Here is a 13588-nt window from a genome sequence, read left to right as displayed (position 1 = left end):
AAGATGCAAGAATCTTAGAACTGTCTAGCGATATTAAGGCAGCAATTTTCAGTATTTGGAGGACATTCAATCCCACCAGCACCAAACCGGGCAATATGTCAACCCCCCTCCTCTTGCCCCCAACAGACATTTGGCATTTTGTGGCTGCTGAACAGACTCGTTCCTTGTGGGGTTTTTGGAGATGAACCCCCCTTAGGCACCAGAAGGAGTGAATACAGTTTAGAGCACGGGAGCAGGGGAGTTCTAATTCCTAGCAGCCACTCAAAAGAACACCAACTGTTAATATGACAGAAAAACAGCATTTGAAAAATTATTTTGAACAAACCAGTTAGGTGGAAAGGGAGGTGAGACAAACGAAGGGGTTCTAATCACATCCTCTTGATGAAACATGTGAATTTGAAGCACAGGGGGAAAGGCAGGGTCGCTGGAGCAGCTTGGTTTATTTTAATGCACCTGCTCATGTCTCTTTAATGCACGAGCTTTTAGTTGGCAAACTTTCCTCTTCTGTTTATTCCTGTGTCAAGAAAGCCTTCACCAGCTGAAAGTCTGCACGCTAGACAGCTAGTCAAGATGCAGCAGCAGGTCCAGGAACCAAGGTGTTACGCCAGTGCAGAAGTCCAAGATCATCTGGAGGGTCCCTGGGTCTCCACCCTGACTTAAAGCTTGGGAATCTCTGAGTTTAACTGCTCCTCAGCCTTAACTACTGTTTCTCTGCTGCTGCAATCTAGGAGTCAGGGAAACAGAGTTGCCCTATTTTTCCTGCCAGGTTCCCTGCGCCTTCAAAAGCTACATTACAACACACCTCTGTGGGTATATGCTCGTTTTTTAAGGATGAGGTTTAATTTGAGCCACAGGGTGGTTCAAATTAAGGGCTTCAGGGAAAAGGCTAACTCATACAGGACAATTAGATGAACTGTTTCTGTTACCCATTTTACAATAGAATTAACAAATTCATATAGCTTTCTTATAATGGTTAGCTTCATCAGTATCTGAAAATTCAAACAGAGGCTCTTTATCCTGTCCAATGCTAAATGTAAATACACGAAACTTGTTAACATACCATATTTCTAGCACACATTATAAGCAAAATGATCAAGGCTTATTTTAAGTTTAAAGGTTGGCTGGAATTTTTTGTTGTTGCCCAGTTACAAATTGGAGCCAAATTCTTGCAGAGAGTTGTACTTTGGTTTAGCAACTCAGTGATTGCAAAGCTCATCTTGCCTATTTGAACTCCCAATAACAAAATTTAGGAAGCAAAAAAAAGTATTTGCAGGACAGGATTGTCTGTTGTAAAGATGCTCACACATAACCTGGTTGAATACTTCTAATAATCAAATATTGAAAGTAGTAGACCCTATAAATAACCCCTCTGACCAAACTAACTTTTGGAAAATAAAAAGGATATCAAAGAAATGGTTTTAACTGACCAGGAGTTTTTCCACTATTAAAGGAAAACATAGTGTCTTATAATCACCTAACTTTCAGAAGCATCCATTACAGAGGCTAGGGGATCATACCTCTTGGATACAGAATAAGAAAAATTAATACATTCAGCAAATACACTGGCCACTTTTGGGTTTGGTAATGGGTTCTAAAAGATCTCTACTGGGAGAATGTTTTCTGGAATAGAAAATAAGTGTTAGCTCGAAAGTGGAAATGGGCAAAGAAGAGGATTTAGCCAGGGCCACCCATCATCACACAAGCGCCACAGCCCTGCTCTGCACTGAGATCTCCTTTGGTGATGAACTGGTGCTGGTCCTGCTAAAAAAAAGCCAGTCTGTGAAGGTTCCTGGCACACTGCTAAGAAGAGCAGCCATAGTCCATTTCGATGTCGAGAAAGGGGTGCTAATTGTGTTGGTATCTGCTTGGTTGGAGATAATGTTGAACATTTCAGAACTTATTTCTTACAAGTTACTAGAGACACAGTAGGTGGCTAAAAACTTTGGAGTTTTTAGATGTAAAGAAGTTGACTTTAAGTAGCAGGAAATGTGACCTGAGAACAGATATCCTAATCTAGAATTACAGCAGTGATATTGTACATGAAGATCCTACTGCAGTTCTCTTAAGACCTTGTGCTGTTGATGGTTAACTACATGTTTTTAAGTAAGCTATTGGACCTAATTCTTTTTCTCCTTCCCCCCCTTCAGAGTGAACGCCTGCTCATTAAAGGTGGACGGATTATTAATGATGACCACTCCTTCTATGCAGATGTTTACCTGGAAGATGGGCTGATAAAGTTAGTTTTAAAACTTTGAACTTTCTGTGTATGTTTGGTGATGCAAGAGTTGCTAGCAACATTATGGTGTACTTGCCTAATTTAACATATCTTATCTATAGTCAAAGCTATAGACTCCCCATCCAGTCTTTTCTGATATCAGTAGACTGGATTGATTCCAGCCCAAACATTGGGGTATGTTCACATTAGCAAGGTCAAACATACACCCCTTCTGTGTTTCAAACTGCATTTCACAGCGTTGTTAACATTAGAAGGGGGGGGGAATGTCTTCACCCAACAGACATGAACTTTTTGGTTTCTCTGCCCCTGCAACACCTACCCTCCCAAACTCCTATTTTGTCATCTGCGCAGGTTGCTCATCTGCACATGTTTGATGGGTGTTAGGATTTGTCCACATTAACCACTTCTTCTGCATCCAGTTTTTTAGTTAGATTGAAGCTGGCTTGAGCAAGGTGCCATGTGAATGTGACTTAAAAAACTTTCAGTGGGAGCACAGTGGTAAGTGAACATGCCCTTAGTTATAGGCGGCATCCATCTGTCTTGAGAGACATTGGAGTATGTAAACCGCTGTGTTAGGAGCACCAAAGTGACCTCCCTGGGACTCCTTTTCAGACTCGCTAATGTGGTCCTAAGGAAAGCAGAACAGTATGTTTGGCTCCAGCTGGGCTGCAGGAGTTGCTGGAAGGAGGAGTTCAAGGTGCCACCAACCATCTTAGGGACTCCTGTCTGGATTTGTGTATGGAAAAAACCTGACAAACCTAGCCAGCATCTTAAAAAGCAGAGGCATCTCCTTGCCAACAAAGGTCCGTATAGTTAAAACCATGGTTTTCCCAGTAGTGATGTATGGAAGTGAGAGCTGGACCATAAAGAAGGCTGATCGCGAAAGAATTGATGCTTTTGAATTATAGTGCTGGAGGAGACTCCTGAGAGTCCCATGGACTGCAAGAACATCAAACCTCTCCATTCTTAAGGAAATCAGCCCTGAGTGCTCACTGGAAGGACAGATCGTGAAGCTGAGGCGCCAATACTTTGGCCACCTCATGAGAAGAGAAGACTCCCTGGAACAGACCCTGATGTTGGGAAAGATGGAGGGCACAAGGAGAAGGGGACGAGAGAGGACGAGATGGTTGGACAGTGTTCTCGAAGCTACCAGCATGAGTTTGACCAAACTGCGGGAGCCAGTGGAAGGCCTGGCATGCTCTGGTCCATGGGGTCACGAAGAGTCAGACACAACTAAATGACTAAACAACAACAAACCTTCTTAGGCTTTTCTTCTCCTGAAGATTTCCCACAAGGCACCAGAGGTTTAGGGTCAGAGTATTCCTTCTCCTAAGTGGGCTACCTTCCCAGGTTGATGAGCGTCATCTGCCCCTCCCCCCATTTCCCCCTACAGTGCACGCAAAAACCACCTTCTTGACCATTGAAACCCACCATTGGTCTTGTCCACCCCATCCACTGGAGCCTGTCTTTGCATGCAAGGGGAAGTCTCTAACTCAATGGGTTTGAGGCCCACTGGCTGCCCTGCTTTAGCTGGGTAGTCAAAGCCGTTTCCCGGAGTGTGGCCACTGTCACATGCTAACAGCTTACAGGAGGCGCACGTGAAAGGGTGCAGGATGGGGACCAAAGGTGGACAAACTACCCAGAAGTAGCACAACCTCTGGTGGGGGACACATGCCCTTAGTATAGTGTAGAAATCACCGCATAAAAGCTGTTAGGCAAGCATGTACTTCCAGTCAAAGAATTTCCATCAAACATAGAAGGGGCTTAGCTGTTTTGAAAGGATGTCCTCATGTGAAACTACTGATTTGGATATAGATTTGACACTATGATGGCCAAACTAGATATACCTTGGTGTGTGTTGGGGAAGGGGTTGTTCATCAGAGAAATAGCAGAAAATAAAGTAAGAAATTGCAAGAGGTATAGAATTCTCCCCCCCAAAAAAAAACTTCTTTGCTGTGGTCCAGTTTATTACTGGTTTGGAGTGGGTCACAATCTTCTTTTTTGTTAAATAAATTTTATTAATTTTCAATTACAGAAATCCAGTATGCACCAAAATATATTAATACCAAATTACAATACCAATTCAGATACAAATCAATTACATGGCCCAGTGATGGCCAAACTTGGCCCTCCAGCTGTTTTGGGACTACAGTTCCCATCATCCTTGACCACTGGTCCTGTTAGCTAGGAATGATGGGAGTTGTAGTCCCAAAACAGCTGAAGGGCCAAGTATGGCCATCACTGACCAATTTTGTATGGCTTCCCACATGCTGTACTTCAGGGTCTGATTCCCTTTAATTCTGCCTCCAAACTATTGCTTAAACCAAAGACAATCCATTCTTGATAAAATCCCTTATACTGCAGCTACAATGATTAACTTCAATTCACATTAACACATAATAGTAATTTGTAAATTCGCAGATGAAGTTCTCCTGCAATCTTCTGAATGGATCTTGTTTCATTTGTGCTCTGCATAGTAATGTGACACAGACATTGCTGGGCCTCTTGGAGTGGTTTTGTAGCAACGTCTGCCACCCTCAGGCCCATTCCCTTCATATTTCTTCTATCTGCACATGTGTGTCCTTTATGTATAATTGGGTGTTTGTGTATATGTCTCTTGAGGATTAACACTTTATGTATCTCTGCTGAAGCGACCTTAAGCCCATGAAAGTTTATGCCACATAAATTTGTTAGTCCTGACTTGTGTTTTTTCTGCAACAGACTAATACAGAATGTGAGGAACGTGGCATTCATATGTTTTGTTATTAGAATTTCTCATTCACTTTATCTTAAACTGAGGAATCTATTGCATTTTATAAACATAAGAAGAGTTTGGATTTGATATCCCGCCTTTCACTCCCCTTCAGGAGTCTCAAAGCGGCTAACAATCTCCTTTCCCTTCCTCCCCCACAACAAACACTCTGTGAGGTGAGTGGGGCTGAGAGACTTCAGAGAAGTGTGACTGGCCCAAGGTCACCCAGCAGCTGCATGTGGAGGAGCGGAGACGCGAACCCGGTTACCCAGATTATGTGACTACCGCTCTTAACCACTACACCACACTGGCTCTAAGTTAACTGCAGGCGGGCAAATCAATTCTAGTATTCATGGTTGGCTATAGCTCTTCCCCTTAGGAAGTATACTATGAGCAGGTTCATATGTAAGGCCTTTGCTGCTCCTGCTGTTGCACCACTGGGAGCTAAGCAATGGTTTGTGTAGATTGTTGTCTGAATTGAGGCTTATGGTTTGTCTTGCTCCAGGTAAAGGATGAGCTGTAAACCCCAAAATTAGTTTTGGTTGCAGCTCATGGGGTGTCTGGAGTGATACAAGCCACAGTCCTGGATTCTGTGGAAGGTTTTCCATTTCATATGTTCATTAGTCACAATGCCCATTGCAGATACAATCTTAGGCAAGCTTGGAAGCTTCAAGGTTGTTAGTGAACAGAAACAAATACAGGTAAATAAACATACTAAATTAAATCACCTTCTAAGGCACCAGTAACTTTTCTGATGCAAAACTGTTTTGTTTTTGCAGATTAGTGTAATTTTCCATAAATCTTTTCAGTATGAATTTTTCCAGAGAAAACCCTTTAGTGCTTTAGTGTGAGATCTCCAGCCAAACTAGCCTTCCACTTAGCAAAATTTGCAGTATTTGGTATTGACCCAATTTATATGTAAACCGCATTGATGCAGTGATGCTCCAAAGAATGTGGAAAGTGTTTCATGTGTGTGGAATGACTGGGCTGGATTTTTGTAAACCTCTTAGATGTTTTCTTAAAATTAAGCAGTAGATAAATTCTGTTAAATAAGATAAATGAAATTTAATTTATTCGTTCTCTAAATCAGTGGTTCACAATTAGCTAAGTACTGTGCACTCACTGTTTTTCAAAAGCCAAGCCACAGACTCCCTCCTTTTGAAATTTTTGAGATATCTGTGGCAGTTTTTGTTATGTGAATGGTGTCACAGACTCCCTGGGTGGGTTATCCCTGAGGTTCGCAGGCCACCAGTCGGGAACCACATCTCTAAATGTTTAGTTGGCATGGCTGAAGCTTGTTCAGCCACCCCACAGATGCACAGCTGTTGTTTCCCTGTAGCACTGCCTACGGGCAACTGTGTCCATGGGGTTCCAGGGTCTACCTTTAGCTCTAGCTTCTAAGTTCTGATACATCTTAAGAATGTTCATGATTCCTGCATTGCGGAGGGTTGGAGTACATGACCCTTGAGATCCCTTCTAACTCTGTGATTAATAATCCTGTGATTCTGTGATTCTTCTATAAGCCCATTTGGGGTATTAGAGGGACAGCGCAAGAGGGGTTTGCAAGAAGCAACTGACAACTTTAATCAATTATATTATCACAAGAACTATACAACCCAAATAGTTAATCGAGCTTCACAAAGGCATGGGCAATTTGCACCATTCTCCCATTGCCAACATTTGTGTTATGATTTGCATGTTTTGGAACTGGAAGTCAGGTTTGGGCTGGCTGTGATATTCTTTCTGGTAGTGGACATAGTAATAGCTTCACTGTGCTGTAAGGAAAGCTACAGTATATGACACAAGCAGTTTGTAGGAATTCTAAGCAGTGTAAAGACCAGCCCATGAGATACTGTAGCTAAACTTTCATTTGCAGGATCTATGGTTGCAAAATGCATGCAAAAATGCAGTGAGATCTATTGGGATGCAGGATGCTGTATAATCACATCTTAGACCCTAATATGTACATGATTACACTGAAGTTGAGGTTTATATTTGAAACCTTCAAGATTGTTGTTAATGTTTCTAGACAAAAGAACCAAAATAGCCTTATTCCTTTTCGTCAGACAAATAGGAGAGAATTTGATTGTTCCTGGTGGAGTGAAGACCATTGAGACGAATGGGCTTATGGTTATTCCTGGAGGCATCGATGTCAATACTTACCTGCAGAAGCCCTCTCAAGGCATGATGGCTATTGATGATTTCTATCATGGCACAAAGGCAGCTCTAGGAGGAGGCACTACCATGATCAGTAAGTACTGGAAATGCTCAGCACTTCATTATGGAAAAGCTGAGGATGTGTCCCATTCATAGAAGCATTAGCGAAAGGTTTAGTTTCATATGGCACAGGAAAGCAAACAAGTAAGTCCAGACCTTTCTCCCCATTAAAGATAGTAATAGCTGAATCTTCAATGGTTGTAATGATATGTGCAAATGGGTTATCGAGACTGAAGGAAAACAAACTGCTGGTGAATGAAAACATTAGATTTTTATCTGAATATATTATTGTTGTTATTATTGTTGTTATTATTTCAGTTTATTAGTTCCTTACCACATAAGTCTCCAAGTGACTTTAAAAAATTGAAAGCTGAAAGAATGGCAAAAACCCCTGAAAAAGGACAGTGTAATATAATGGTAACCATACCTGCCCTTGGACCATAGGGTAAAAGGCTGGGAAGGAAGGAAGGAAGGAAGGAAGGAAGGAAGGAAGGAATAAAATAATTTATAAAAGAAATCTATTGAAACAGCAGCAAAAGCATGGCTGTCAACCTTCCCTTTTTTTGCGGGAAATTCCCTTATTCTAATGCTCTTTCCCGCTGCTTCCCGCTGCTATCCCTGATTGTTAGATATCCCATAGACTGTCCCTGGGACAGGTGAGGCTGCTGATCCCTTATTTTCAAATCTGAAAGTTGACAGCTATGAGCAAAAGCATTCTATCAATAGACAGCAATATAAAACAGGCAGCGACCATTTCGCACGGGGGTTCCATTCCCAGCCCCCGCATGCGTTGGCAGAGAGCGTATAAGAGTCCCCTGCCCCATTATGCCCCACCCCCTTTCTCCCCGTTCTGCCCTCGTTTTGCCACCTTCTGGGTCTCTGAAAGGACCCGTGCATCGGTGATCATGCGTCAATTGGAAGCGCCGAAAATGGTCGCCACCAGTAGTAGTAATAATAATTTTAAAAATCATTATCCACCCAATGCCTGGGAGAATAGGTAAGTTTTTACTTAGCTTAGGGACGGTGTTAAGTGATGGAGCAGGGTGGATCTCACTGGGGAGAGTTTTCCAAACTTCCATGAGAGGAGCACACGGAGAAGGGCCCTGGACGAGAACCAGAGTGTCTGGGTAGGTTCAGATCATGAGTGGGGTTTGAAAAGATATTGGGGCTCTGAGCCATATAGAGATTTAAGGTTACATCACCACTTTGAATGGGACTTGGAAATGAACAGGCAGCCACTGCGGCTGAGTCAAGGGTCGGTGCCACGTGATCCATTTGCCCTAAACCTCTTGGCAATCAGGTGGGTGCATTCGATGCTGCCTAGTTTCCGAATCATCTTCAGAGACACCCCTGTGCAATTACATTGCAGTAATCCAGAGGGACACTGTATAGAGCATCCTGCTTGCCACTCAATTGGACAGGAGAGCCATTCTCTAGCAGCATCTCAGTCTTGTCTAGGTTAAACTTCAGTCCATTGGTCCTCATTCAGTCCTTTGTGACCAGGCAACAGTTCAGCACATCCGCTGCCTCACCTGCAGAAGATGAAAACGAGAAACAGAGCTGGCTGTCCTCAGGATACTGATAACAATGCGCTCCAAAACTGAGTATGACCCCACTTAGCAGTTTTAGTGTCATAAAGTGTCGGTAAAACACTTTACATTTCATCTTAGTGTGTGATCACACCGGCTTTGGCTGGTTTACTTGTGGCCCTGTGCAGAAAATTTGAGCTTAGCTCAGTGATACATCCTCTGTATCACTGTAATATGCTCCTTATGGGACTGTTTTTAAAGACTGTTAGGAAACCAGTTGGTACAGAACATAGCAACAAGAATGCTGGTACCAAGTTATCTGAAGGGCCACGTGCATGTTTATGAGCTTTCCTGGGCTTTCAGATCTGCTTCTGAGGCCCTGCATTAGTCTGATGGGTACCAGGTACAGGGCCTTTCAGGTGGTGGCCCTATAGTTATGAATGCTCTCCCTTGGAAAGTATGAGTGACCCCATCTTTGGAAATGTCTAAGAAACTACTAAAACATTTTCTGTCTTTTTATTATCTGCTGTTGCTTAAAAAAAATATTTTAATGTTTTAGTGGATATTGTTCAGTTTTAAGCAGGTATAATGCCTTATTGTTGTTGTTGTTGCTATTGTTATTATTATTGTTGTTATTATTATTATTAAGTCATAAATTTTGGACACTGTCTTGAAGTGGCTGTTGCACCCTAAAAAGTTTCATATAAATCAGATAATAAATAAAATAAACAAAACTGTTGAGAATGATTGGCAAAAGGTGTTATTTCAGCATATGCCCCTTGTTAGATGCATGTAGTCTATTTATATAAAAAACTGAAAGACTGCAGTGGAGCTAAACAGTGAAGCTGGGTGAGAGAATTTGTCAGTGAGGAGCTAGGTGGGAAAAGGAGCCTATTTCTAGGATGAGAGAAGAGAGCAGTGTGTGAAAGTGCTGTTGAGAGTGGCTTCATTTTCAGGCTATTTTATTCTCAGCAGTTGGGTGGGCAGCAGGGGCAAAGCAAGACAACAAGCTATGATTAAGCCAGGATGTCAGAACGGGCATTGCAACAAACTGTGATTTATGATCCTAGTTTGCTGTCTCAAGCATAGTATGGCTAGTGTGCCTGCTGGGGTTCAGGCATGCAGACAGGCTGGGGTTATGCTAAAAACAATAACAACCCTATGGCTTGGTGTTACTTCCAACGGCTTACTCCTAAGTGGGCATTGGCCAAGGCTGCACATATTTCTTAGGAGATGACCTATTATTACTAGCTTAGTCAGCTCAGTGTCCTGCTTTTTGGAAAAAATAGGCAAGATCAAACTTAAGTTAATTGAAATAGTTCTTCCTCGCACAGAGAAATGACTAGTTTATTTAAGCTCTTCAGAAATAGCGTGGCAATGAAACAAAAGGTTTCAGGACCTGTTTTGTTTCATGTACTATTGCATCTGTAGATAAAATGTGGACTGAACTTTATTTGCCTGTTAACAAACACTTCGTCCTGATTGCAGTTGACCATGTACTTCCTGAACCCAGCTCCAGCCTATTAACCTCCTTTGAAAAGTGGCACGAGGCAGCAGACACCAAATCCTGTTGCGATTACTCTCTCCATGTGGATATCACCAACTGGTATGATGGAATCAGGGAAGAGCTGGATATCCTGGTACAAGATAAAGGTTAGTAACAGTCTAGCAGAATAGTCAGATGAAGCGATAAAAATATGGGGGATATTGTCAGAAACCTTACTGAAATCATGATACACAACATCATAGCTGTCAAGTGTCCCTTATTTGAAGGGACAGTCCCTTATTCCAGCGCCATGTCCCGCTGCTGTCCCTTATTGATAGATGTCCCTTAAATGTCCCTTAAATGATGTCCCTTAAATTTCAAAGGAAGCAGCTCCCCTCCCTCCCTCCCTGCCGGCCAGGGAGGAGGGAGGCTCCAACTGTCTTGCTTGGCTCTGTTGCTCACCCAATAAGAAGTTTAAGAACGATTGGGGGGTGGGGCTTGCATGCCTTGTGTGTGGCTAGTTAATGCAAGCCGAGGGGGTTTTTGAATGCTGGACGCCATTTTGTTGCACGTGCTGCTGCAAACTTTGCAGTGCAAAGCCAGGCCAGGGAGCCATCTTAAGCTGAGGCTGCATAGGCCTTGTGGTGCATGTGATTCAGATTCTGTTCAGTTGAACCTCTGGTTACAAAGTTGGTTGGACAGTGTTCTCGAAGCTACCCAGCATGAGTTTGACCAGACTGCAGGAGGACAGGAAGACCTTTTTGGAGATGAGGACAACAATTGTCCTCTTCCAGTGCTCAGGGACCTCATCTGTTCTCCAATAATTCTCGAAGATCACATCCTCAAGCTCCTTTAGTACCCTTGGATACACCTCTCTGTGCTCTCTGTCTCTTGTATGACCAGCTATCCTGTTTTTGCATTCCAAAAACTTATTTAAAAATTCCATTCATTCTCAAACGTGGTATTTTTACAAATAGCTTGTTTACAAATAGCCCAAGCTCATTCACTTAACACTGCTTCTCTCCGTAACTCAGTATACCATCCTCTTAAGTCTGGTGTCTGACAGCTCTTCCAGTGTTAGCATATATGAATAATTTTCTGCAACAATAATAAAAAAGGAACATTCCGTAGGTTCCTTTCTTTTAATATTGCTAACCTGCTGGTGTAGCCAAATATGAGCAGTGCTGAGCACAAGCCACACTTGCAAAGGAACACATGGGCGTGCGTTCCAAGGGCTGGGATTGTTTCTTTGTAGTTACAGCTTTACCTGACATGCACCTGATACCTTCTGCCATCAGGCGAGGGTCAAGTGGGCAGGGGAGGGAGGTAGTGGCGGAGGAAGGGGGGGTCCACCCCAGGTGCCATCTCTGAGGGGTGTGACAAGAGGGCATCCCATGGGGGGCTTGCCCCGCTGCCCCCAGGCACAACGGTGCCATCACTCCACCACAGCTGCGTGAGGAGGATCCTTTGCTTGTGTCTGCACCCTCTGCTGCCACCCACGCTCAAGTGGCGGCGGCAAATTGCCCAGTGGCGCATGCGCGACAGCGCTATGAAAGTTGCTGCGCATCCACCTTACGTACGGGGTGCGCGCATGCGCCCTATGTAGCAGTGCTGCACATGTGCCATACGTACAGTGCACATGCATGCGCCACCAGGCGGTTTGCCCTGCTCCCCCGCACCAGGTGCCTGTTCCCCTTCCTTCGCCCCTGCAGGGAGGAAAGGACTCGTGGGCCAAAATAGGACTCCTGGCAGTCCTATGTTATCAATATGCTGATGATACCCAGCTCTACCTCTCTTTTAAATTGGAACCAGTGAAGGCGGTGAAGGTCCTGTGTGAGTGCCTGGAGGTGGTTGGAAGATGGATGATGGTTAATGGATTGAGGTTGAATCCTGTCAAGACAGAAGTACTGTTTTTGGGGGACAGGGGGTGGGCAGGTATGGGGGACTCTCTGGTCCTGAATGGGGTAACTGTGCCCCTGAAGGACCAGGTGCGCAGCCTGAGAGTCATTTTGGACTCACAGCTGTCCATGGAGGCACAGGTTAATTCTGTGTCCAGGGAAGCTCCCTCTGGTACGCAGGATGAGACCCTACCTGCCCACAGACTGTCTCACCAGAGTGGTGCATGCTCTAGTTATTCTCCTGCTTGGACTACTGCAATGCTCTCTACGTGGGGCTACCTTTGAAGGTGACCCAGAAACTACAACTAATCCAGAATGCGGCAGCTAGACTGGTGACTGGGGGCGGCCGCTGAGACCATATAACACCGGTTCTGAAAGACCAACATTGTCTCCCAGTACGTTTCCGAGCACAATTCAAAGTGTTGGTGTTGACCTTGAAAGCCCTAAACAGCCTCGGCCCAGTATACCTGAAGGAGCATCTCCACCCCCATCGTTCTGCCTGGACACTGAGGTCCAGCGCCAAGGGCCTTCTGGTGGTCCCCTCACTGCAAGAAGTGAGGTTCCAGGGAACCAGGCAGAGAGCTTTCTCAGTGGTGGTGCCCGCCCTGTGGAACGCCCTCCCACCAGATGTCAAAGAGATAAACAACTACCTGACATTTAGAAGACATCTGAATGCTGTCTTGTTTAGGGAAGCTTTTAATGTGTGACATTTTAATGTATTTTTAATCTTTGTTGGAAGCTGCCCAGGGTGGCTGGGTTAATACTAATAATACTAATAATTAATGTAGCTTGTGGTCTAGTGGTGGTCTATGCCTAGGCTAAGCCACTGAACACTTTGTGAATCAGGAAAAAGAACTGTGAAATAAGAGCGGAGACAACACTTTCTTAAAAGACAGCTGCACGTAACTAGCATTTTTATTTTCTGCCAGAAGCTTGCACTCTTAACAGGATCTGATCATTAACTTGACTTTGCAAGCAGAAAGTGAACTAGTTGGACTATTAAGCTTAAAATAGAAGTAGCCATTTGTGCATCTGTCATCGTATTTTCTGTGGCGGCATCTGCACAATGCATCCACCTTCCCTGCCTTTAAAAAAACCAAAAAAACAGCTGTGCTCCCAGCATTCACTGGTGCTTGACCTGAATGTATCATATTTTTAACACTGCCTTATATTTTCATTTGCATTATCTTTCTGTATTTTAATGTGTGATATATTTTTAAATATTGTATACAACTTTGAGATGATATGGGAGGTAACAGAGAAAGATTTTAAACAAGTAATAAAAAATAAATTAAAACTGTTTTAACATAAACAGTACTAATATGAATATTTATGAAGGTAACTGTTTCAGAATGCTAAAAAATGCACATTCGCTTTATTCTGAATACTTTTCCCCCTGTAAATAGGTGTTAATTCTTTTCAAGTCTACATGGTCTACAAAGATCTCTACCAAATGACTGACAGCCAGGT

At 43.5% G+C, this 13588-nt stretch overlaps 2 protein-coding genes across 3 annotated transcripts in view; both read left to right on the top strand.

Annotated features, from left to right (window-relative positions):
- The window catches only part of JAKMIP1 (janus kinase and microtubule interacting protein 1), a 327688-nt gene that overhangs the window by 98948 nt on the left and 215152 nt on the right, over window positions 1–13588 (top strand). The gene's annotated exons all lie outside the window — the stretch shown is intronic.
- The window catches only part of CRMP1 (collapsin response mediator protein 1), a 36008-nt gene that overhangs the window by 5218 nt on the left and 17202 nt on the right, over window positions 1–13588 (top strand). For both annotated transcript variants that reach the window (XM_082238536.1, XM_082238537.1), the window contains exons 2-5: window positions 2148–2236; window positions 7055–7239; window positions 10223–10387; window positions 13525–13586. In XM_082238536.1, the coding sequence (XP_082094662.1) occupies window positions 2148–2236; window positions 7055–7239; window positions 10223–10387; window positions 13525–13586 (501 nt within the window). The remainder of the gene's footprint in view (window positions 1–2147; window positions 2237–7054; window positions 7240–10222; window positions 10388–13524; window positions 13587–13588) is intronic.

Source organism: Podarcis vaucheri, assembly GCF_965113315.1.
Source record: "Podarcis vaucheri genome assembly, chromosome: 9".
In the NCBI taxonomy this organism is placed as follows: domain Eukaryota; kingdom Metazoa; phylum Chordata; class Lepidosauria; order Squamata; family Lacertidae; genus Podarcis; species Podarcis vaucheri.
This window is presented reverse-complemented; position numbering and strand designations above follow the sequence as displayed.